General features: G+C 39.1%; 1 protein-coding gene across 5 annotated transcripts in view; it reads right to left on the minus strand.

Annotated features, from left to right (window-relative positions):
* Positions 1 to 23,555, minus strand: part of Ethr (ecdysis triggering hormone receptor) — a 77,731-nt gene that overhangs the window by 8,128 nt on the left and 46,048 nt on the right. For all 5 annotated transcript variants that reach the window (XM_078185704.1, XM_078185701.1, XM_078185702.1 and 2 more), the window contains 2 exons: positions 9,246 to 9,354; positions 7,975 to 8,046 (listed from right to left, as the gene is read on the minus strand). In XM_078185704.1, the coding sequence (XP_078041830.1) occupies positions 7,975 to 8,046; positions 9,246 to 9,354 (181 nt within the window). The remainder of the gene's footprint in view (positions 1 to 7,974; positions 8,047 to 9,245; positions 9,355 to 23,555) is intronic.

Here is a 23,555-nt window from a genome sequence, read left to right on the forward strand (position 1 = left end):
CCAACAACGGATGCTTTGTACCTAGCAGAGCTACCGCGACTGCGAAGAAAGGGAATGTGTGTGCTACCACTTAAGAATAAACAGCAAAGGACTCGGACAAAGGACGACGTTCGCGGAATTCAAGAGTCTTCAAAATATTGCCAACGAAAATTCGTCGTTTTACGAAAGGCTTCGTTTTTCGCACGGATATTGCAATAAGCTCCATGAGAAGCGTTTCGAGGATCCGGCGAAGCTACCACGTGATTTATCGTTTATAGGATCAAAGGAACCTGGCGTCCTCCTCTATATAAATATTCAGAAGATTGTTCAGAATTCGTTTTCAATTCTTTTTGAGTCAGCATCCGGTAATACGTTGTCGAATTCGTGGTGCTTTTAACACGTTGAATGCCACGGGGGTCACCGGTGACCGGCACTGAACTTGGCAGTGACGCCATGGGGGCCACCGGTGACCGGCGCGCTCAGATTGCTGAAAATATATATAATTTAAACAAATGACAATACTTATAATTTTTACACGTTGAATGCCACGGGGGGTCACCGGTGACCGGCACTGAACTTGGCAGGGACGCCATGGGGCCCACCGCTGACCGGCGCGCTCGGATTGATGAAAATATATATAATTTAAACAAATGACAATACTTATGATTTTTTTATTATTATCATCGTTGATGTAGTGGTGTGAGGAAATGAATGCCTTATAAAACATCTGAAAATAGTTTTATTTACACATGAAATATAGTTTTATTATGTGACATTATATGTATCGCGTAATAGAAAATTCATCGTGGCGCCACGGACAATTCCTGTAAAATGGGCGCGGCATTCAACGTGTTAAAGAGAACGAATTTTGTCTCGTCGATTGAGAAATCAGTGATCAACGAGTCTGTTTATCTCGTGGCCAGACGGCGCCAAAATTTCTCCGTAGATCCTTCTGGGATTTCTTAATCCATGGATTTACCGAGCTTGGCTCGGAGATCATCCGGGAGCTGATAGTTTGTGGAAACATATATATCGAGAAAATAAATAAACTTCCGGATTTTTCGTGACGTTAATTGTCTTGTTTTCGCCGGTATAATAATAAGTAATCACAGTGTTACGATATACCATTGTAACGTTACAATTTCACCATTGTGAAAATCAGATGACTTGCTCGAAATAAAATCGTTGATGAGAAGATCTAAAGGCGATTTCTAATAATTACAAATGCCCAATTGACACGATCTTTTATTTACTTTTCCTCGACTAGTTCGACGTTAGATTGGATTTGTTAGACGGTTTGCCAAAAATCCGAAGAGCCCAGCTGGGGAGAAAAGGATTCGATTTTTCGGTCGTAAAGTCCACGCGGCGAGCGGTCCTCCATTCGGCGCCCGTGTATTTTGATAGTGTGCGTACGTGTATGTATATCGTGTTAGGGGCAGCGAGCACGTCGTAAAAGGAATATTACCCGTAAACCACTTCTTGGGGAAAAGCTTTGTGCGTTGGTCGGACTATTCAGTCTTGTATGATCTCGACGACGAAGATTTTTCTTTTGTCAAAGATTTCCGACGAGCCTCGATTCGGTAATATATTTACAATACGCGTGAAATTTTGACGTTCCAATTATTTGGAAACGTCCAGACTGAATTGCGAATTATATTGCGTTTATGGTACTTATGAGATCGTAATTAATACGAGAGAATGTTTAAGATAAAAAGGTTTAACATTCAATATTTTGTTTTAGTGATATTGGTATTAATTTCGGTGTTGGATGGAAGTTAATTACTCCGTGAATTTAGTAATATATTTACAATACGAAATTTTATTATTTACAATACGAAATTTTATTATTTACAATATTAAATTTTATTATTTACAATATTAAATTTTGACGTTCCAATTATTTGGAAATGTCCAGACCGAATTGCAGATTATATTGCGTTTATTATTGCATTTATTATTGCGTTTATTTTTACACCGTCTCCACATCGATAAAATCGTGTTTTACAAAGATCAGAATTTAATGGATGCTTTACCGATCGAATATTTCGTTTTATTGATATTGGCATTAATTTTGGTGTTGGATACGAGTTAATTACTCTGTCTGAAGTAGAGACGCGAGCAAAGAGAATAGAAGAGAACGTGAAAAACGATGGTACTGCACACGACGGACACGCGAGTTGAAGCGGAGTTGTTTCTCGACGCAAACGTTCGCGAAAAATAGGAAGGCAGATGTAATTTCGTGGGACAAGAATAATGTTGCTCTTGCCGCACGCGGAGTTGATTGTGTTCAGCAATTTTTGAAACAGAACCATCTACTTCTGTGAAGGACAGTTGAAATTGTTCCTGAAATTGCCAACGAAGAAGGTTCTACGTAAAGAAACAATTGGCCCTTAGCGCTCAAAGCCATTTCAACTGTAACATTTTCACTTAATTGTTATAAAAATGATTTTCGAACGTAATAGAATAATTTCAGAGGTTTCGATAATATTCTGTTTGTCTTTCGGTATTTTGTAAATTATATTTTACCTGTCTCACAATTTATTACCTACTTTATTTAACAAATTTCTAGGTCGTTTCAACTGTAACATTTTCACTTAATTGTTATAAAAATGATTTTCGAACGTAAAAGAATAATTTCAGTGGTGCCACGGAATCGCCGTTGCAAACAGTTAATATCCTACTCGTAGATTCCTCAGAAACATTCGTAATTTCAGAGTCGAACAAAAGACGAAAGTTTCAACAATCGATCGCAAGTTGAAAAATAAACGAGGAGCGAAGTTAATTGATGTGCCAAAGTCTCCGACTGTTCCGCGTAGAAAAATCGTTGTTGAAACACGGTAGAACACGTTTTTCGAGAAAATTGAGTTTCAGTTTTTACCAGGCGCGCGCGCGCGCGCCGACTCTACTTGTTCCGAAGCTCAAATGAAAGTTCATCGAGTGTATTTCAGACTTCGGTTTTCTCGGAAACTGTTGCACTCTCCGCTTTCCAAAGTTTATTTAACGGTTGCGATCCGGTTTCTCTCGCGCAACCGTGTAACCATGAAACTGCAGATTTCGCGAGTTTCTTGCAGATATGAATAAACTAGATTTCACGCATCCCTACTTTCACAGTTTCGATTTCCGATTCGTATTGGTCAGAAAGAAGACGAACTTCTACTTTCGTTACTGTTTCTTGCAATTCGTTTTGCAATCAGTATCGTGCAATGATTGATATGATCCAGTGAGTGGATATAGTAATATTAAAATAATTATGATAATAAAATAATTATAATGATTATAATAATAAAATAATTATAATAATTGTAATAATAAAATAATTATGATAATTATAATAGTAAAATAATCATGATAATAAAATGATCATAATAATTGTAATAATAAAATAATTATAATAATTGTAATAATAAAATAATTATAATAATCGTAATAACAAAATAATTCAGCGGAAGATAGAGAACAGTGGACGCTGATTAAAAGGAAGCATCGTTCGCAGAGCTCCAATTACCTGTCTTAATTTAGTCATCGGTCCACCGGTCCCGTTAGGAATACAGCTGGCACGCGAATCTTGAATGGAACCATTCCTAAAGCAGCGTGCACCGTGTCGCCGCTTCTATCCCACGGAAGACCTCTCTTCTCTTTTTTTTCTTTATTCGTTCCCCGCCGATACGTTTAATTACAGAAAGTGCTCGTCCACGACGAGTTTCTATTTAATCTTCCAGACGAGATCCTTGCATCGGACTCGGTCATTGGAATACTGATGTAATTCGGGAAGAGTACGTTTTATTCGGTACATTCCTCGATTAGCCCTTAACGACGCACTGCACCAATAACAACCGAACGACAATGTCGTTACGAAGCTAACCTCTTCGTGTATTTTTACCAACCCTGTTTTTCACTCACGCAGTGCGATCGAAAGTGCACAAAAATCAAAATGCGATTCATTTGGTTTTCCATAAGATAAAATTGTTGGGAATAGATATAATAAGTGGAGAAAATAAAACACGTGTGCACACCATTACAGTCGGATCGGAAGGAAGAAAGCAACGCCACCCTCGTTTATTTGGTAAAAGTACAATTCACCGATCATCGCGCGCGAGGCGCCCTCTGACATAGCGATCTCCAACAAAAATATTCTTGTAATTTATTCTCATAACGAAATGAAAGATTTCTAATGAATCTTATTACACCGAAATCTAGTATAATTTGATTTCAATTTAATTTCAATTAAACTTAATTTCACCATTTAGTAAAAGAGGAGTGATTGAGCAAAAAAAAGAATTTTCGCGCGTTCTCCGTTACAACAGAAATTAAGCAAAAATAGGTAACTGCGTTTTAAATTAATATCGACTTTTCAAATTAATGCTGAAGAATGATTGAAAGCCTCGTAGCTCTGGGATCTCGCGTCTGAATGATCTGTAGCGTCTCGTTGAACGAGCGAAATCAATTTTTCTAAATAAAATTTATTACTCTCTAAATACAATGTATCGTTCTCCAAAAAACTATCGAATTCTCTAAATATATTTCGCGCAGCCATTGATAACTCTAAAAACGGCTGCGAGCCGTTCAACTAAAACTATATAAAAATATAGACCAGCAGAAGTAAAAATCATTTCGAGCTCGTCGAAGATGTATTCGAGATGTCGCGGAAAGGGGTGACGTCGTAGTTTTCACGAAAAAGTTCGCCGAATCAGCAACAGCGCAGCAAATACACGGGCAATCATAAAGCCGGTTCTCGAGCGGTTTTACAAGCATCCGCAGCTTTTCATTCAGCTTTTACCAGGCAGTTATCCGTTTCCCATCGCTTTCGCATTCACGGTCCTCGAACGAAACTCCCTGTAAAATCTCCGTCGCGCGGACCATTATGGTTCGCGCGGGTCCCCGCGATCTCTCCCCCCCCTTTTCCCCTCGATTCTTGTCGTCTCTGTGCCGTTGGGGTTCTTATCGATTTTTCGCGCGCGACGGATTTCTTCGCGGATTGCCGTCGAGGGAGGAATTTGTTGCGCGTTCACCGAGCAGTCGATGGCGACACATGGCGAGGTGATTTTGCGAGAGCGTCTTGCAAGAACGTCGAAAAACCCTCGCGATACGCCGTAATCGCGATGGAACAGCTTGCCATTCGGTCTGCTGTTCGCTCCTCGATCCCTGCCGAACGGTGGCGCCCCCCCCCCCCCCCCCCCCCCCCGCCCCCCCCCCCCCCCCCCTCCCTTTCGAGGAAACCGCGTCCCTCCTGGCTAATGGGCACGAGTCTTCGTCGGTGTTGTTTATTTAACCCTTTGCACTCGATGACATTTTAACTGTAATTCTAAAGTAACGTTTCCGACATCTAGCATTTACATTTTATAAGGTAAAGAGGTTATGTTCGATTGAAGTTGAATCTTGTCACTCGTACAGAAACAGTTACACTTTTAATAACGTTTTATGTTAGGTTATGTTCATGTTATAATGTTAGCTTCTATAATAGAAATATTATTTTGGAACGTGATGTAACAATTGCAGTGGTGCCTCTGAGTCACCACTCGAGTGCATAGGGTTAAAAGTCTGAGGACTCAGTGGCTCGAAAGTAGGCGGTTCGTGATCGGAAGGTGATTCTGTCCGATTTCCTTTTTTTCTAACCTTTTTTTCGGTCTCTTCTAATTAGGATCCTTATCTTCCGATTAACATCGAGCGTATCGAAGTATAATATACTGAATAGTCGGTAAAGAGACCTTTTACTTAGCGTAGAACGATCTTATTAAACAATAATTACTAAACGCTGATTACCCAATGTCTTGAAACTATTCGCGAGATTTTTTAGAAAGTGGACTCTTCACATATTGCGCCGTGAATGGTAAAGATTCTTCCGTTATTTTATTTTCCAAATTTACAGATCCTATACAAAATGCTCCATAAAAATGAGGTGGCAGGGATTCTCTCCATATTCGCGTTTCCCCGTTTCGCTGAGATTCCCTTGATACTCTGCGAGCATTAAATATATTTCCAGAAATTCGGTGAAATTGCACGAATTCTTGCAGTACATTTACCGCGGCAGATTTGCGTTAGATCGTGCAGAGCTAACAAAAAAAAGAAAAAATGCAGAGACAATGAATGATAACGAATCTGTGTATTCGCTGGAATTGTATGCTTTAACTGCGACTTTACTGCCGTGCTCCTCGAAGACCACCTGGTACATTGGGTCCGGGAACGAGCGCGTCGGCGTAGAAACAATGACCGGACATAAAATTCGCTAAAAATGTGGACTAGCGAGTGCAGTTTAACGGGACAAACGTTATTGCGCGCGCGTCCACCGGCACCGATTCACTGCAATCTCGCAGTTTCACAGCTCCGTGCATCGCATTTTCCAGCCTATGTTTGCCCGCGTCCCGCGGCAGTCGGGTTTAATATTGTCCAGAGATATTCAATTGGGAACGGTGCGACAACAGAATCAAAAAGATTCGGGTCACGTATCGCGAGCGTGGACTCGCTATTGGCTATTCGGCTCGAAATGTTCGATCGCGGGACATTCTCGCCGACGGGAACGATTACTTCTAAATTATTAGCGCAAACTATATTTTTATACGCCGTCGGTTGTGGCAATAGAATTATTCCAAATGCATGGATAAACTTCCGCGGGATCGCGTCACCCAAAAAGTATGATTTTTCCAAGTTGCGAAACAGATTTTCGATGCCTCGCATTCTTTTTAATACAGTGGCCATAAATGTTTCTACCACTTTTATTTTATATTTTCGATAGAGAAATTATATACTTCATTCGCAAAAGTGACGTTTAATGAGTCATATTAAAACGCAATCCTGTAAATAATTTTATAACACCTAAACTGTAAATAATTTTAAAAGCAGTACGAGGTTATGTGAGAATGTCAAAAAGGATTATTCACGACTGCAGAATATAAATCTTTGATCTATGCGCGAATCGAAAATGTTTTATTCATTTCCAAGAGACGAAAGCACGGAACATAATGTAGCGGTATCTTCCAATTCATCTGACGAGATTTCTTCCATTCGGTTTCCTCCTCAGTTCACAAAACCCAAAGTCTGCTAGGAGGAGCATTTATCGTTCATCATAGTTTTCCTTTCGAAGAATTCTCTGGTTATAAGAGAAAATATTTAACAATATGTTTATGCATTGATTGGGCTCCAGAATATACGATCTACCTATTTCTCAGAGAAGATCGTGGAAAGAAAAACAAATTCTTAAGGCTAAAAAAGAATAATGCGATCTGAAAGTCTATTAACCCCTTGCACTATAATAACGAGTCAGACTCGTGATACAAATTTCGTGCAGGATCTAATTAAATATTAATATTATTAATTTCTTCTAAATCGAAATCAAATTGAATTTTTCCATTATCAAAGTCTAGGAATAGAAATAATTAAAGACAATAAAAGAAACAAAAATTATCTGGTTCTGTTAAGGAAAATATTAAAGACAAATAAGTGCTATTCAACGCAATGTGATAGGAGTCATAGTGCAAGGGGTTAATGAAGTAAATAAGCGATCGGATCTTTCGACGTCGATATTTTGGAAGCGAAAATATGCGCCGACATTCTTCTAATCAAAGAGAATTATCAACAGAGGACACGGTTAACAGCGGAAGCGCAGATACTCGATGCAGGAGTTTCCGATACGGATAAAAAAACATGGCAATTGCGAATTTATCGTGCGGTTCGAGCGGAATTTCCCAGCGAAGCTGCTACCAGATAAAAAGCGGAAGCAAAAGCGCGGCGAACGAGAAGGTCGCGCCGCGTCGCCGCGCTTTCGTGATCTCCGTGGGCGGGAAAGATAAACGCGAACGCGCGCGCCCTTTCGGAGCGATTTTTGTACTTGTGGGCGATTGGAAGCGCAACGGGATGCTCCATCGGTTAGGAAAAGCTGGATATCAGGGCGTGGGCGAGCGAACGGGAGCCGGCGGAGCCAAACAAATGGAGAAGCTTGAAAGAAATCGTGCGAAATAGATCGAGCGCGATATCGCGCCGAGGGTTCATGCGTATTCTCACCTGGTGCAGAGCGCCGCTGCCACCCACGCCAGCAGGCAGAGGAACGTCGCCCTGGCCTTCGTGCACACGTATCTACGGAAAGAAACGGATGAGGAAAAAAAGAATAGAAATCGAACGGAACGGTGTACCGTTTCGCGGGTCGTGACTGTCATCTGGGATCGCCGTCGCGACGCATGGATCTAATACCAATCGGAATCGGGAAAGCGAATAGAGACGGCGCCGCCGCGGCGTTTCAGCGACTCGACGAGAACGGCGAGTTGAATGTTTTTTAGCGCGTCGACTGCGGAGATTCTTATGCGAAATGAAAGCTGCGAAACACGAGAATCGAATAAAAATTTCTATTTTTAATTGTTGGGTTGGGGAACGAGTTCGTAGCAGTTTTATATTTTCTTTTATTTTAATTCAAATAAAATAATATTAATTTAAGCGTAATAACCATTCGAGCTGTCCGCTTGCAGATTTTCCAACGGTTTGGTAATAAAATATTCCTTGACGTTTGCAAGGACGGAAATTACATTATTCCTTTATTCATTTATTACGTTCACGTAATAAAAAAATTAATAATAAATAGTAAAAAGTAAGTAATGGATTAATTTATTGTCGTAACTATTAACACAGTTTTGTAAAGCAGAAACAGTTCTGTCGAATGAATATTATACTCATATATTATAGTAAAATAAAAGAAAATATAAAAACGCTACGGACTTATTCCTCAACCCAATAGTTTATTATAATATTAACTTAAATACAGAGAGTATAAAGCGCATTTAATGCACACGTAATCGATTCTTGTGATTCATACTAACAATTCCACTTGCAACAATTCTTTAAATCTAAACTTTATTAGTACAAAGATTATTTTCAAACGCGATAGAAAAATTTGAGCGGTGTCTCAGAGTGCAAAGGGTTAAAAGGTGGCTATCGCGTTCGCGTGTAATTTGCTTTCGCGAATAACAGAAGTTCGGTCTTGGAAAAGCATCGCGGACGTCGGCGGCCGCCGGTTAACGCGTTAAAACAGCCGGCTGTTAATTGCAGTTATATCCTTCAAAGGATTTCGGACGGCGATGGTTGCTTTGTTCGCGTGTCAGATTCCGCGGAGAATATTTCAATAAAGACCGACCGCCGTTAACGAACAGCGCGGCGAGACGTTAGCATAAATCTGTCTAGCTCGCCTGTAATTATATCGTCGTTCATCGTCAATGAACAACATTTTCTCCGGCGATATGTGTTTGTCGGTAACTGTTTTCCTTTTTCTGTTCTGCAATGCTTACCCAGCTCGCAACGGCTCGCAGATCGCGTAGTAACGCTCGAAGCTGATGGCCAGAATCGTCAAGACCGATGCGTGGGCAACTGTCAACTCCACGAACGGTACCGCTTTACCTGAAACAGGTGAAAAATCGATAATTGTTAGTCGATAAAATCGATAATTGTTAGTCGATAAAATCGATAATTGTTAGTCGATAAAATCGGCCGAATTACAGGATATTTTAAATAGTCGAAGAGACAAGTCGAAGTTCTTTTATATCGTTTCGCTGCTTTGCTCGAGGCACAAGAACAGGCAATTGTCAAGCTATAATCTATTCGACTTTTTACTAAATTTTAACATTTTTTTACGTCAATTTTTATTACAATTTTCATGCGTCATTTAACAAAATTTAGAATCAAGGAAAGGCTCCTTTATCGAGTAAAAGACTACTTAATGTAAAAAGAAAATCAAAATGCTATTGGATTCTTATTTTGTTGCGCTTTCGATTCTAAATGTTCCAATAAAATTTTGATTAATTTATTTAGCCCGAGCAAAGTCTGATAGTCACTCGTGCTAGACTAACGTGAAAAATAATTCGTGAAGTATTGTCTGCTAAGTCAACCGAAAGTTTCATTGCGCGAAGTTGCAACGATCCGTTCTCCGGAGTAAACGTGAATTCTTTAGCACGGATGAATAATTAACAATAAATAATTCATATCTGCAATGAACACGGTCTTTCGAAATTATCGAGCCGAGTTTCTGCTACAAGCGCAACCCACCTGAACAACGAATACCATGATCAATAATGCAGCAGCCCGGAGCGTGTTTCAGCTATATTATATTTGTTCTTACGTTGTCGGAAATGGCAATTTAAATGACGCAAGAATCCATTGGGAGCTTTTAATATATGAGCACCCTTTGAGACGGTTATTTACCGATTCAAAAAATCGAATGATCGCGTGTCGGCGAAGTTTTTCCTTCGCTATTGTTTATTGAACAACGCTGTTTTCTCTCCATAAATAAATATTATATTAACTATCTTTATCCCCAAAATAATTTCTAAAATTTTTTCATAATTCTCATAATAAATAATATTCTTTAAAATTTTTACATACAAAATTTTATAAACTAAACTTAAATAAAATATTCTAATAATAAACAATATTCCACTAAATCTATTATTCAACTTACTTAACATTAAATTAATTAATCGACCCATAAAATATAATTCCAATAATAATATCTTATCAATTTCTATTAAATTAAATATATTATTATTTACTAAATTTAAATATTCATACCCAAAAATCAATAACACTACTATTCTAATAAATTTACATATGAATATTACATCTATTCCTCTTATAAACTCATAATGGTATATATTTTTTGAACCATCAAGTAACACTTTCACAATTCGAATAGAATATCTAATTGTAAAAATTGTAGCAAAATATATTATTAACCCTCCAATCAAATTTAACAGAGTAGGCTGTTGTCTCGCTGGCTCCGCGTCTAGAGAATCGGAAGAAAGTGTCTAATAATAGTTCCACGAGGTATCCACGAGAGTTCCGCAGAGTCCAGGTCGCGAAGAATTATTGAGCCATTACGTGGTATTAATCCTCTACGTGCTTCCAACATATGTTCCTTGGATTTTCGACTGCCGCGGGACTGTTGTAAACAGTCCGGATGTCGGAGTTTCGCTTTAATTACGAGTGGTCCACCTCTTCCTGTATCGGTGTCCAGGATTTAAAAATACTGCGAGAGCTCGCTCTGTTCTACGATTTGTCGAGGAGTTTCTCTGTCGAGCTTCGTTCAGAGTGCGGTTCCAGGTTATTTCTGGAACGAGTTTGGAACTTGAACTGCACGGGTTCATGACGTCGCGGAACGAAATCATCCAATTACTGCTACTCTTCGATTAACTCGAATTTCTCGCGCTTTAAGAATCTTTGTAATTAGATTATTATCGCAAACCTACAGTAAAATCTTTGATTTCACTAAGGAGTATCATATTGGTACAATAATTGAATTAAGTCCGATATTACTGAGCGATATAATTGTATGAATAAATAACCATTAAATAAACATGCTACGTAAAAATGGCTGCGGATTTTTATGCAGTATTAAAGTCGTTGGAGATAATTATAAGAAAAATAATTTTCATAAGAAGGTTTCCCTCCTTGTTTTAGTCATTTAAATATGTTGTATGCAATAGAATAATGAATTTAATGAAACAAATAATGCACAAATAACAATGCTAAGAATTGTTTTCGTATTTGGACAATTCTTAACCTTTATGGGTCATTCGATAAATGTTTAACCTCTTAGGCAACCTGTTACACTATAGTGGCTTTCGCGAATGCTTCGTGCTTTACTCAATTGTTTTATTAATTATTTGTGAGGGATTTTTCAGAGGATGCGAACCGTGGTTTAAGTGAGGAAACGAGGATTAGTTTAACACACGCGAGATTTATTATATCCTTAACCTAACGGAACACGTGCGTACGATACGCGAGTTACGGTAAGAAGGGGGCACCATGGCTCAGACAAAGGCATGCCGAGGCGCCCAGAAGGGGGGGGGGGGCGGCACCGATCAGCCTTATGGCCGATTTCCAACATTATTAAAGTAAACAATTAAAGTGAAAGTGTGTATATACAATACATTACGAAAAGAATATATGAAATTAATACTACATATATTAAGAGAAAATGGTAATTTAGTTACGAAAAACTTTATTTGCGCAAAATCCTGCCGTGCCTGAGAGGTTAAGCCCCGAATTGCTAATGCGAACAGACGAAGAGAGAACGGTCGCACTCGGTGTACAAGCATCGGGGATGGCGCTTCGGACGCGAAGGTATTCCATCGAGCATAGTTAATCCGATGCAATCGTTTCTACGATTATTCATTAGGCATTCAGTGCGCGGCGACTACTTAACCAGTCCTTGGCGGACCACGTGTCACGCGCGCGCGCGATCAACCAAAAAGAAGGCCGTTTCTCTTCTTTCCTTGAAACGTGGCCGGGTTTTCGACAAGTGAGTCGGAATCGTTTTACGCGGCTGCCAGAAATCGTAACCACCGTGCCAGACCCGTTGCCTTAGCCAGCCTCGTGTATCGTTTCTTTCTTTTCCTTCTGGTTCTCTTCTCCCCCACCCCTCCCCTTTCCGTTCGACCGGAGCCACTCTCTTGACGGAAGCTATAACAATAACGCGTCCAGCCATGATTTCCGCGGGACCCCGCGCAACAGGAAACGTTCCTCCGGGGCTGGATAACTTCCGCTCGCTCGCAAAAATATTCGCGAGACGAAAATCACCGATTGACGTGCCTGGGAATACTATCCAGGCTGACTGTACCTGGCACAGTGTTCGGGAACTGTGAACAAGTCGCGAAGATGTTTTAAACAATTTTTATGTTCCAAAACTACGTCGGAGAACTCGTGAAAATATCCTATAGTATTTTACAGCTTTTGGATAATTTGCAAGGCTTGCACCAATAAATAAGGATCGCTAAAAATATTCTAGAACTCTGGAAACATTTCTAAGATTTATGAAAAATAATGTATTGTTTTTCAAATATTTTTAGAGTTCAGAGGGCTTCTGGAAAAATTGTAGGGCTCACGAAACGATTGCAGAGCTTACGGAAGATAATTGGGATCTATAAAAGTATTCTAGATTTAAAGAGAATTTTGTTCAAAGAGAATTTAAAGAGAATTTAAAGAGAATTTAAAGTGAAAAGAATTAAAAAGAATTTAGTTTCTAAAAAACTTATAAAATCCATGAAAAAATCATCATCAATAAGATAAATCGTCAGAGAAAATCGAGAATCATTATATTGGAAAATTGGGGCAGCTCTCTATTAAAATCGTCGAGGTTCTCTCGCGAATTTTTAAAAAAATTCCGGATCACTTTATAGCTTGTAGAGGCGCGACACGTTTGAAGTTTCGTGCGTCGAGATGATACGGCAAAAGAACGCCGAGGAAAAATTTTTTAGAGAGGGGGACGAAATCGCGTTGATCGACCCCTCGCTCTTCGCACCGTCCGCTCTGTCGATATAGTAAAATTATGTAAAAGGTTGTGGGAGCGTTCGAATGACGCGAGGGAATATAGCGCAGGGAGGGAGGGGGGAGGAAGAGAGAAGCGACATTTCGGAGGGCCTGAACACGGGAACCGCCGCTTCTCCCGACGAAACAAATCAGCGCGGCAGTAAAAGCCGCGTCGTAAAGGAGCCGGTGATAACGATAATCCGAAACAATGTTTCGAATTCCCACGCTGGAACTGTTTTGCTGTCCAGAAAAGGGAAACTTTCGGTCGAGTACAGCCACGGCTATTTCCCGACATTACAATTGCTCGGTGTTATTAGAACAGTTATCGCTTCGCCCGTTAAAAATATATTTCTAATCGTTTTGCAAATTTTTCTTCTCTCAAGTTTCGGACAGAAGTTTCGATATTGAGATCGCAAGAATGTAATTAAAGCCGTCGAAACCGTGCTTTTTACGAGTTCTTTGGAATTCTTCATTTTGCAGTCGAGTACAGAGTTATAGGAGACAGTTATCGTACCTTTTTATGCGTCTCGGAATTCATTGAGGTCCTCGCAAAGCATACGAAACCAAGGAATTAGTAGAGAAAGTCTCTATTAATTCCGAGAAAGAAAAAAAGTTTAAATCCACGGCATTTTTTAAATGCTTACAAGAAAGATGATTAAAAATTCTATCGAGATTTATTCCGACCTTCGCTAATTAACCGCGATGAAGACTGGAGAGGCGAGTTAAAATTAGGAAAATTTCAGTAGGAATCGATGCGTCGCCGAACTCTCGCTGCCAAGCGGGGTGCATAATTCATCGTTTCGCGGTTAACGAAATCACTTCGCCTCTGCAATTGGCTCGAAAGTTTGGAAACACGATATACCGGGAAGATGACAGTTCGTATCGTACTGTTGGAAGCTTCAGGAATTGCCTTCGCGTCAGCGAAAGCCCTCGCGGAAGTTTCAGCCTTTCCAAACTTCCGAGGAGTATATACGTAACGTGTATATTCATTAAATAAAGGACCGATCCTGAACAGATTACTAAAATCCAATTCGAAGATATCTGTGATACGATTTAGAAACGAAAAGTTTCGCAATCGCATTTCAAAATGCAAAAATAATTATTAGCCTTTAACAGGACATGGTCCTTATATAAGGGCTACCTTAAACCATAACCTCAAAGATCCGGAACTTGCTGAACTGTTTCAGACTCTGTGCAACAAATTATAAACCGGAACATTAAATCGCCGACAACCTGGACCAGCGATCACAAACAACAACGACGAGACAAAAATAAAATGAATACCCCATAAATTTTGCATTCCACCGTGAATGTTGCAAGGGAAGATAGCCCCTCGAATCGGAGAGGGCCTTAATTTATTTATGCCCCATTTATGCGTACGCATCGCCGCCGACCAGGCTCGTAAATCCGACGAGATCTCCCTGACAAATAGCTCGACTGTCAAACAGAGTGCTCAGATGAGGATAGCGATAGCGAAAAATACGACGATCCTCCTAAGCTGCGCCTTATCGCGCCGCGACGGTGGGGGGTCGCAAGTTCTAGGACAGAACTAATAGCGTTCTTCTCGTTAACGAGGATTGATAAGAACTTCATTGCGGAAGCTGGTAGGGTAGAACGCCGAGGTTCTATGAAAATTTCACGGAACTTCACGGCCGCGATATAGTCCGTGCTCGGAGCGAGAGATGTCCAGTTGTAGGGGGTCGCAAATGCCGCGCTTTACGACGCCCTCGTGTGCCGGGGCAGAAGGCAGAACACTTAAAGCCCACGGTCTACCATTTTCTTATTACTCTCCATTCGCGGTTTAATTAACGAATTAACACTTTCGCAAACGTTTCCACCATGCAATAACTTCTAGAAATTATTACTGTCTTCAACCGTGTCCAAAATTCTATTTCTTGCAATTTATTTTGAAAATTACAAGATTCAATTTACTTTACTATCACGTGACTTATATTATAGTATATCAGCTTGGACGGTTTCCCATGACTTCGATTTTAGTAGAATAGAAAATCGGAGATTGATCGCGGGGAATCTTGTTAAGTAAATGATTGCTTCCTTTGATTGTTCTCTGATCGAATCGGGTGACGAGGAGCATTATCAAACGATCCGACGATTATCTCGGTTCAGATTGCAGGCTGCATCTCCGCGATCTCGTTTTTCCTTTCGAAAACGAAGACGCGAAACGGTTCCGCGATGAAACGTATTTTACGCGAGCGTGTTACGCGCCGATAACGCTTGCATCTAATTCCGTGTCCTTGTTGCGAAGACAACGGGGTTCGAGCTCGCGGCGTCATTTGGCATTACCCTCCCCCTTCTATACACCCTTCGTTATCTTACACAGCCTGTGCTCGTTCTCCAAAGCTTGTGCAACTAGCCAAGTTTACGTAAGAAAACGTTCCCGATTCTACGCTAATCCTCGAATCATTTCCTGCCGCTTCGTCGTCTACGGACGAGCGAGCACGTTCATTCTTCAAATAATTGGCTGAAACAGTTCTTCTCCGAGTTTCTTTCAAAATCCTTGTAACCGGATCTTTCCGGATCTTAAAACTATTTAATACCGTCTGATCCAATCACGCGGTTCTAAAATGCAGCTTTCATCTCCAAAAGTGGCCGCCGAGAAGATGGCATACATTTTTTACGAGTAAAGAGTTGATCCACTCTCTGGCAACTTCGTCCACTCCCCAATTCCCTTTTTATCTGAAATAGTTAAAGATTATACCTCAGAAGAAGTTTATAAAAGTGTTTACTATTTTTCTGGACATTCTGATTCACGGATCTTTTTTATATTATATTGTATCGCATTTTTCTCTTCCAGCATAATTTTACCTTTCTTGATCATGGTTATTTTACTTTGATATCTAACTGTTACCACAGCTGTTATTTTGAAAAGTAGCCACTAAAAAGATGGCACATATTTCGACGAGCCTGTCCGACCCACTCTCACCGACATGTCGGAGGAATTTTGAAATTTAGATTCGTACTCAGAACTCTCGAAAATATACGTACATCAATTTTTGTGAAAATCAAAACATTTTTTCGACAACCCATCCGCCATATTGGGTCCGCCATTTTGTTTTTGGAATTTTTAAATTTGGATTCGTAATCAGAACTCCCGAAAATATACGTACATCAATTTTTGTGAAAATCAAAACATTTTTTCGACAACTCATCCGCCATATTGCGTCCGCCATTTTGTTTTTTGAACTTTCATTTTCAGATTCGTAATCAGCGACCATGAAAACCCTTGCATACAAATTTTCAATTAAATCCGTGGCAGTTTTATATTTTGACCATGATTTCGGGTTTTTGGACCACTGTGCGACACCCCGATCCCGAATCTCCTCGAATCTGTCTTAATCCCTAATAACTGCAGCCTCAATCTCCGGAAGTATCCGGCCGAGAAGCTGGCCACACATTTTTGTTATACAAACATCCGACTTTCTGACAGGTTGATCCTCGCGCTAACCCAAGTAACTTAAACCCGGTCTAATCCACTCTCCTATCTCTTCGGCCGATCGTAGCTGCATCCATCCCGAAAATAAACACCTTGACACACCGATTCAAAGATTTCGACATGGCCGAGGCGCGCCGGGAGTTACTTTCCGAGATGAGAATCCTCCTCACCTAGGCGTTCGCATAAGCGAGAAGGGCAATCGATCATGACGTCGTCTACTTTCTATCGGTGCCACGCGTTCGACGAGATCTCCGCCAGGCAACAACGGTGTCAAGATCGCTCGTCGAAATATCTACGTAGAGATTCTCCGTCGGCTGGATAGAGGATCTCCGTCGGCTGGATAGAGAGAGGGTCGCTCTGCAGAGAGCGAGGATCTCCCGGCGTAGTCGCGGCGCCTTTTCCATTGTATTTCCTGCCACGAAGGTTAAAGAGAATTGGATGGAAGCCGGCAGGACAAGAAGGCGTTACGACGGGCGTAGCATTAAATGCTGCCCGGCTCGGGAGCAGCCTCTAAGAGCAACGGTAATTCCTAGCGGGTGGTAGAAGTTCAGCCACTCGTTCCAGCCCCCATCAACCTTGTCCACCGCCCGGCGACCACCTTGCCCCCACCGCGTCTATATTGCGTAACGTGTGCCCTTCCTTTCTGCACCACCTTGCCCTAGCCTTGCCCTCAAGGACTCCCCCGGTCGGATAAAAGGCTCCGCCGGACTGGTCGCGCGCGGATTTATTCAATTAGGATTCATCCCTCGAGCAACCCTTCCTCCGCGTTTCGGCTAACCCCGACTGGGTCAGTCGTCGCTCCTGCATTCGACTCGCAGACCTAATTCCCTTCGAACCTTTTTTCATATTTTTATTCTATTTTTTAACTTGGACAATTGCTTCCATTCCATGTGTACCTAATTCCCTTGGAACCTTTTTTCATATTTTTATTCTATTTTTTAACTGGGACAATTGCTTCCATTCCATGTGTACAAAAGGTTTCGTAGCATTTAGATTTTTTGGTTAAACAAGGATTTCATTTAAACGGTATCGTCCATTGTAACAGTTTATGGAATATGTTATAATTAGTTAAATAACCAGGCAGTGGATTTTGGTATATATATTAACAATGTGACCGTTACGTACACGTTCTCTATACAAGAATGATCTTACATAGCTAAACAGAGTCGGTGGTTCCCAGAAGAGAACATTCTGGAATTCTTAATATAGTAATTGTATCTCTACATAGGTGTCGACGTCGTTGACGTAATTAAATACCTGTCGTGTCCTACCATATCGACACATATCGTGTTTACAGTTATAAGCTAAAACAGCTATTCTAACAGAATAGTTTGAACAGTTCAGTTTTAATGAAACTGATTTTCTAACCTAAATTTTCACGAATTCTTTTATCTTATTTAACGCTAAATCCAGTCGCGATAAATTCACCAGCTTTCCATTTTACGATTGTAAAAATGGTAAAGACTCTTTCGTAGGATACGATCGAAGAAGTGACATTATTGGAGCGAGTACTATGATAGAAACTGTAGAATTTTCAATTTTTCCTGCTTTGTATACTTTCGCTTCATTCGTTTTCTTCCTTTCTATTCATATGCCATATTTGTTTCTTTCCACTGCATCTCTTTACTTTTTCTTCTCTTTATTTGGGTTCCACTTAGTTTCCGTCTCTTTCTCTCTCATTTTTCTTTTCCGCAGCAGTGCTTTATCATCCCATATATCCGATATTATTTCCGCTGCGCTCCTTACATCTGTTTTTCTTTTACTATTCTTCCTCTGGCCAAATTATGCTTTCCAGGTTGCAATTGTGGTTGGATATTTTCTAATGAATACTGTTATTTATGTTATAATAATTTATTATGTTAGATTTATGCTAGATTTATTATGTTAGATTCATGCTATATTTATGCTACATTTATTATGTTATATTTATGCTATATTTATTATGTTATATTTATGCTATATTTGTGCTATATTTATCATGTTATATTTATGCTATATTTATTATGTTATATTTATGCTATATTTATGTTATATTTATGCTATATTTATTATGTTATATTTATGCTATATTTATGTTATATTTATGCTATATTTATGCTATATTTATTACGTTATATTTATGCTATATTTATGCTATATTTATGCTATATTTATTACGTTATATTTATGCTATATTTATGCTATATTTATGCTATATTTATTATGTTATATTTATTATGTTATATTTATGCTATATTTATTATGTTATATTTATGCTATATTTATTATGTTATATAACTTTCTTACTCCAATCTGTCGGCTTTAAAAGCATCATTTCTCGAACGTAGAAATTGAAACCTTCGAAGCGCGAATTTTAGCTTTATATACCGTTTGCATTACAAAATCCATTGAACGATAGACCGCGTCCAAATTTTTCTAGTTTGTCACTCCACTTTATCGAATCTAAAAGTGTTGTTCCTCGAATGGATCAGCCGCAACCCCGAATTGAGGAACACAAGAGAAATAGATCCGCGATAATGATCGCTGAAAGTAGAAAATGGAAATTCTATTAAACGCAGAGAAGAATCGTTCTCCCCGGTTTTAAAATTCGAGTCAGCGATATCCAACGTTGGCCAGCACAACGTGTTGTCATAAAAGATCATAAAATCTCTGGACCACGCAGCATGAAGAGCGTGTGTCGGATATTTTTGTGAAACCGCGGAAAGAAATTCAACCGACGATGTCCGGACATGCCATCCGCGAAACAGAAAGACAGTCGCCAGCGGGACTGAGATAATTGAAAAACTGTTTGCGGCTTTTTCAATCCCCCTCTCTCTCTCTCTCTCTTTGCGCGTCTCCGGCTTTTGCGGTTCTTTCCCATCAACGCGATTTTTCCGGAGAAAACACGCGCCGGAGTTCGCATCCGTATTTATAGCGGCGGCGAGCAACGTTTATGCAAATCTGTAGAATCTCTACGGGGTCGCGTGCCGACGAAGTTAGCTAAAAAGTTTGTTTAGTTAAAAGAGCGCGCTCCGAATAAATAAAATGTCCCGTCGAAAACGTTGATATACCGCGTCGAAGAGCATCTCGTTCGATCTCCCTCCTGTTGCACCGGAAAAAAACAAATAGAAATGCTTTGCTACCTCCGCTAGATCCATCGAGCTCTAAAAAGAAATAAAAGCTTCGTGGATCTGCATTCGAATTTTTTTTTTTTCGCTGGACTGCAGGCAAACCGACATTTGTTTGATTTGTTTGTTCCATCGACGATTCTGTGAGAATCTGGATACAGGATAGACGAGATAGACAAAATCATCAAATTCTTGATTGGCGTGTTTTGATCGACGATTGTCGGAAGCACTGTCGGCTTTTAAAGCGGCGAGAGGATGTTAATCGTTTTATGTGTTAATAATTGGTCTAGAACGGAAACTGGTGATAAATTATGAAATAAAAATAGGAGAATGCATCTTCCTTTTTAGTAAAACTAATATTGCTAAAAGCAGTATTAAATAGGCTTATTGCGGTATTAATTCGTAAAAATATAACTATGTAACTAAAACCAAATAATAGTAAATAATAAATAGGCTTATAATACTATAAATTCATAAAGACGCATTGTTTTAATTTAATTAGCATTTTTGCATTCACTACTTAATTATTGACACGTTCCAGAAATTGCGCACATCCGTGGATGGTCGGACTATGGTTTCTTATGAAAATCAAGTTTTTCCAGTTCAGGCCTCATCCGTATATTTTTACATTAAATGTTCTACATTCTACCGTGATATTTTCCAAAATTGTCATTTTTAAATTTTTACACAGTCTATGTTCCCGTATTTGTTTTTTTACCTTTTTTTCGAATCAGTATAGTCGACAGAGAAATTCGACAAATTTCCGTGCACAGCCTGCACAGAATCCCAGACAATCGAACAAAAGCCGACATATTAAATTAAAAAAAACCCCGAACACACCGATTTGGTGTTTCGTAAATGAAATTCCCATCGATAGCGTTCGGCGAGCTCTATATGTAATTGGAACGTAAATTATCGGCGACAAGCTAATTTACATTGGGGAAACTTCATTTCCCAATTGCAACATTTTTCCTGGTATAACCGTGTGGATATCACGCGCATCGATTATTTCGCTGGAGGCCCATCAATTCACCGCAATCCCGTGTATCACGGCCATCGTTTATTATCATTATCTAAGTCTATTATTTATCCGGTTCGCAGACCGGCCGCGTCGTACAGTAGCGGACAAAAATTTAAGACGAGAAGGAAGAAAGAAAGGAATTATTAATATTTTATAAATAACATAAGCTATCATGTTCTATCTTTAATTATAATCGTCTACTCATTTATTTAAACAGTTACAAAAACATTTATGTTCGGTTTTGAACTTATTAGTTAGAATATATAACAAAAAAGTAAATCCATTGATAAAAGTTTAAGACTACAAAATAATAGGAGAAAATAAACAGAAACAAATGGTTTTCAATACAAATATTTAGTATTTCGTCCAAAATCCATTATTATTTATAACCTCAGCACATCGTTTTGGCATTGAATCTATTAATTGTTCACATCTCTCTACTGTAATATTACAGTAAATATTACAGAAATATTGTCAATATTGTTGACTCAATAATGTTTACATTTAACACACGACCCTTCGAGAATTAGAAGGTTATGTTAGGTTATGTCAGGTTATATTATATATTCGTCCTCATTATCCCAAAATAAGAAACTGATTGGAGAGATAGTACTTACATTACACGTGTGTAATTGAAATTAAATTCGTCGTCTTAAATTTTTCACCGCTACTGTATATCATTTCGAAAGTTTTTCGCGTTCGGTATCCGCTAGAACCGGTCGGAAACAGTCGGCGTGAATCCAAGCAGGTGTAACTACATACCTGCATACGGGCGCGCCGCTAATGCTCTCCGATACCAGATTTCCGTGTTTCCACCGGACAAACATATCCGTTTCCGGTTAGATTTTTCGTTCACGCGGACCTGTACGGGTAATCCACTTAGCCGACAGAGAGTGACCGACGGAATTCCGCTGTCCTGTTACAACAGGATTACGAGCACCCTCGCGAAGTCACCGATCCAATTCCTTTTACTCGTGCACGGAGCATCGTTTTATAATTAACAGCTTTTGGAAATCTGTCCGATGAAAATACCGTCCAGGAAAGAGGATTTAAATCGAGTAGCAGACTTCACGCAGCCGTGGCAATCTTTATTGCGAAGACGTTTGATAGAGCTTCACGAGTTTCCGGTATTTTTTGAAGTTTAATAAAAAAACTTTAAAGTTAGAGAAATATGTTGTTTCTGTTTACAGAGATCTGATGAGTTGGTAAAATTTATTTTTCCTTGAATATTCGGAATTTGATAATCAACACTAGATTTTTGTTACTGATGCTGTTAATTAACACTGGGTTTTTGTTATTGACGCTTATACCAGTCAAAATGACAATTAAGCGTTCGATTAATCGATAATGTCTATAAATCTATTTTTGTATTACAATTAATATCTCTTTTTTTCTTTTGTCATTTTTTAAAAGCAAATAAAGACTGGAAACAACACTAAGCACTTTTTCTAAATAACAGTAATTCTGATCGATCTTAGTAGAAATTAGGTATACTTAAATTGTTGATAAATCTAGCGTTAAAAAAAGCGTCACGAATTTCCAATATTTTTTAACGTTTAATAAAAACTGTGACGCCAGGAAGACACCTTGTTTCAGTTTACGGAGATCTGATAAATTGATAAAATTTATTCTTCTCGGACATTCGGGATTCGTTGATTGAAATCGAGCGGCAACAGTCGTTCGATCGACACGTTAACAAAGGAATCGCAAACGCGATGCGATATTATACGCGTCTTATGGAATCACGCAGTAACTCCGCGCCCCTCGATCTTACAATGCTAAAAACTTTCTAATTAATTCCGCGAAGACTGAAACACCCACGGTATCGCATCCTTCAGACATCGTAGACAAGTTTTAATTATTCCATAAAAGTTTCGCCCTCCGGAAGTTGCCGCGCTAAATAATTTTCGAGGAGGGCAAGACAAATTTTCGTTATAAAAGTCGATCAAAATATCGCGTTCTTCGCGCCCACGCAGAGTCTAATTATTCCGTCGAATTTTTCTACCCACGCGTTTAATTAATATCGAAGCATCCCAATTGCGAAGCTAAATGGAATAAGAAAGGCAAACCGACGAAACTGATAACATTTTTTTTTTTTTTTTTTTATTATTAACTTATAACATTGATTCGATGTTCTTTAGGCGGTGATTGCGAATACGCGGATAAAACTTTGTTCGACGTTGCCGTTCTACGATTTAACGATCGCAACGACGCGGATTTTATAATTTTACTAACGCGTATGCGAGTTGTCCACAATTTTGCAAACAGCCGCTTGGCGACTGTTAATGTTAACAGCCTGTTAACGCTGCGAATCGATCTCGTTAAAAGTTTTTATTACATCGCGTGCAATTGAAGAGAAAATACAAATATACGTCACTGTTCGTTAATTAATATTTGGGTTTTTAGACGTTCTTAATTAAAATCTAGTTTGCAGAAAGGATGTTAATCTTTCTGAGTGCTTTATTAGTTGAACAATCTAGTCAATGATTCAGCTACATAATTTAGAAATTATAATATTAATTTATAATATAATTTATTTATATTTTATAATATAAAATATAAATAAAAAATATTTTAAAATTTTTTAAAAATATTTTATATTTTATAATATAATTTATAAATTATGTAGCTGAATCATTGACTAGATTGTTCAACTAATAAAGTATTCAGAAAGATTAACATCCTTTCTGCAAACTAGATTTTAATTAAGAAC

This window comes from Augochlora pura, chromosome 7, assembly GCF_028453695.1.
Source record: "Augochlora pura isolate Apur16 chromosome 7, APUR_v2.2.1, whole genome shotgun sequence".
Lineage (NCBI taxonomy): Eukaryota > Metazoa > Arthropoda > Insecta > Hymenoptera > Halictidae > Augochlora > Augochlora pura.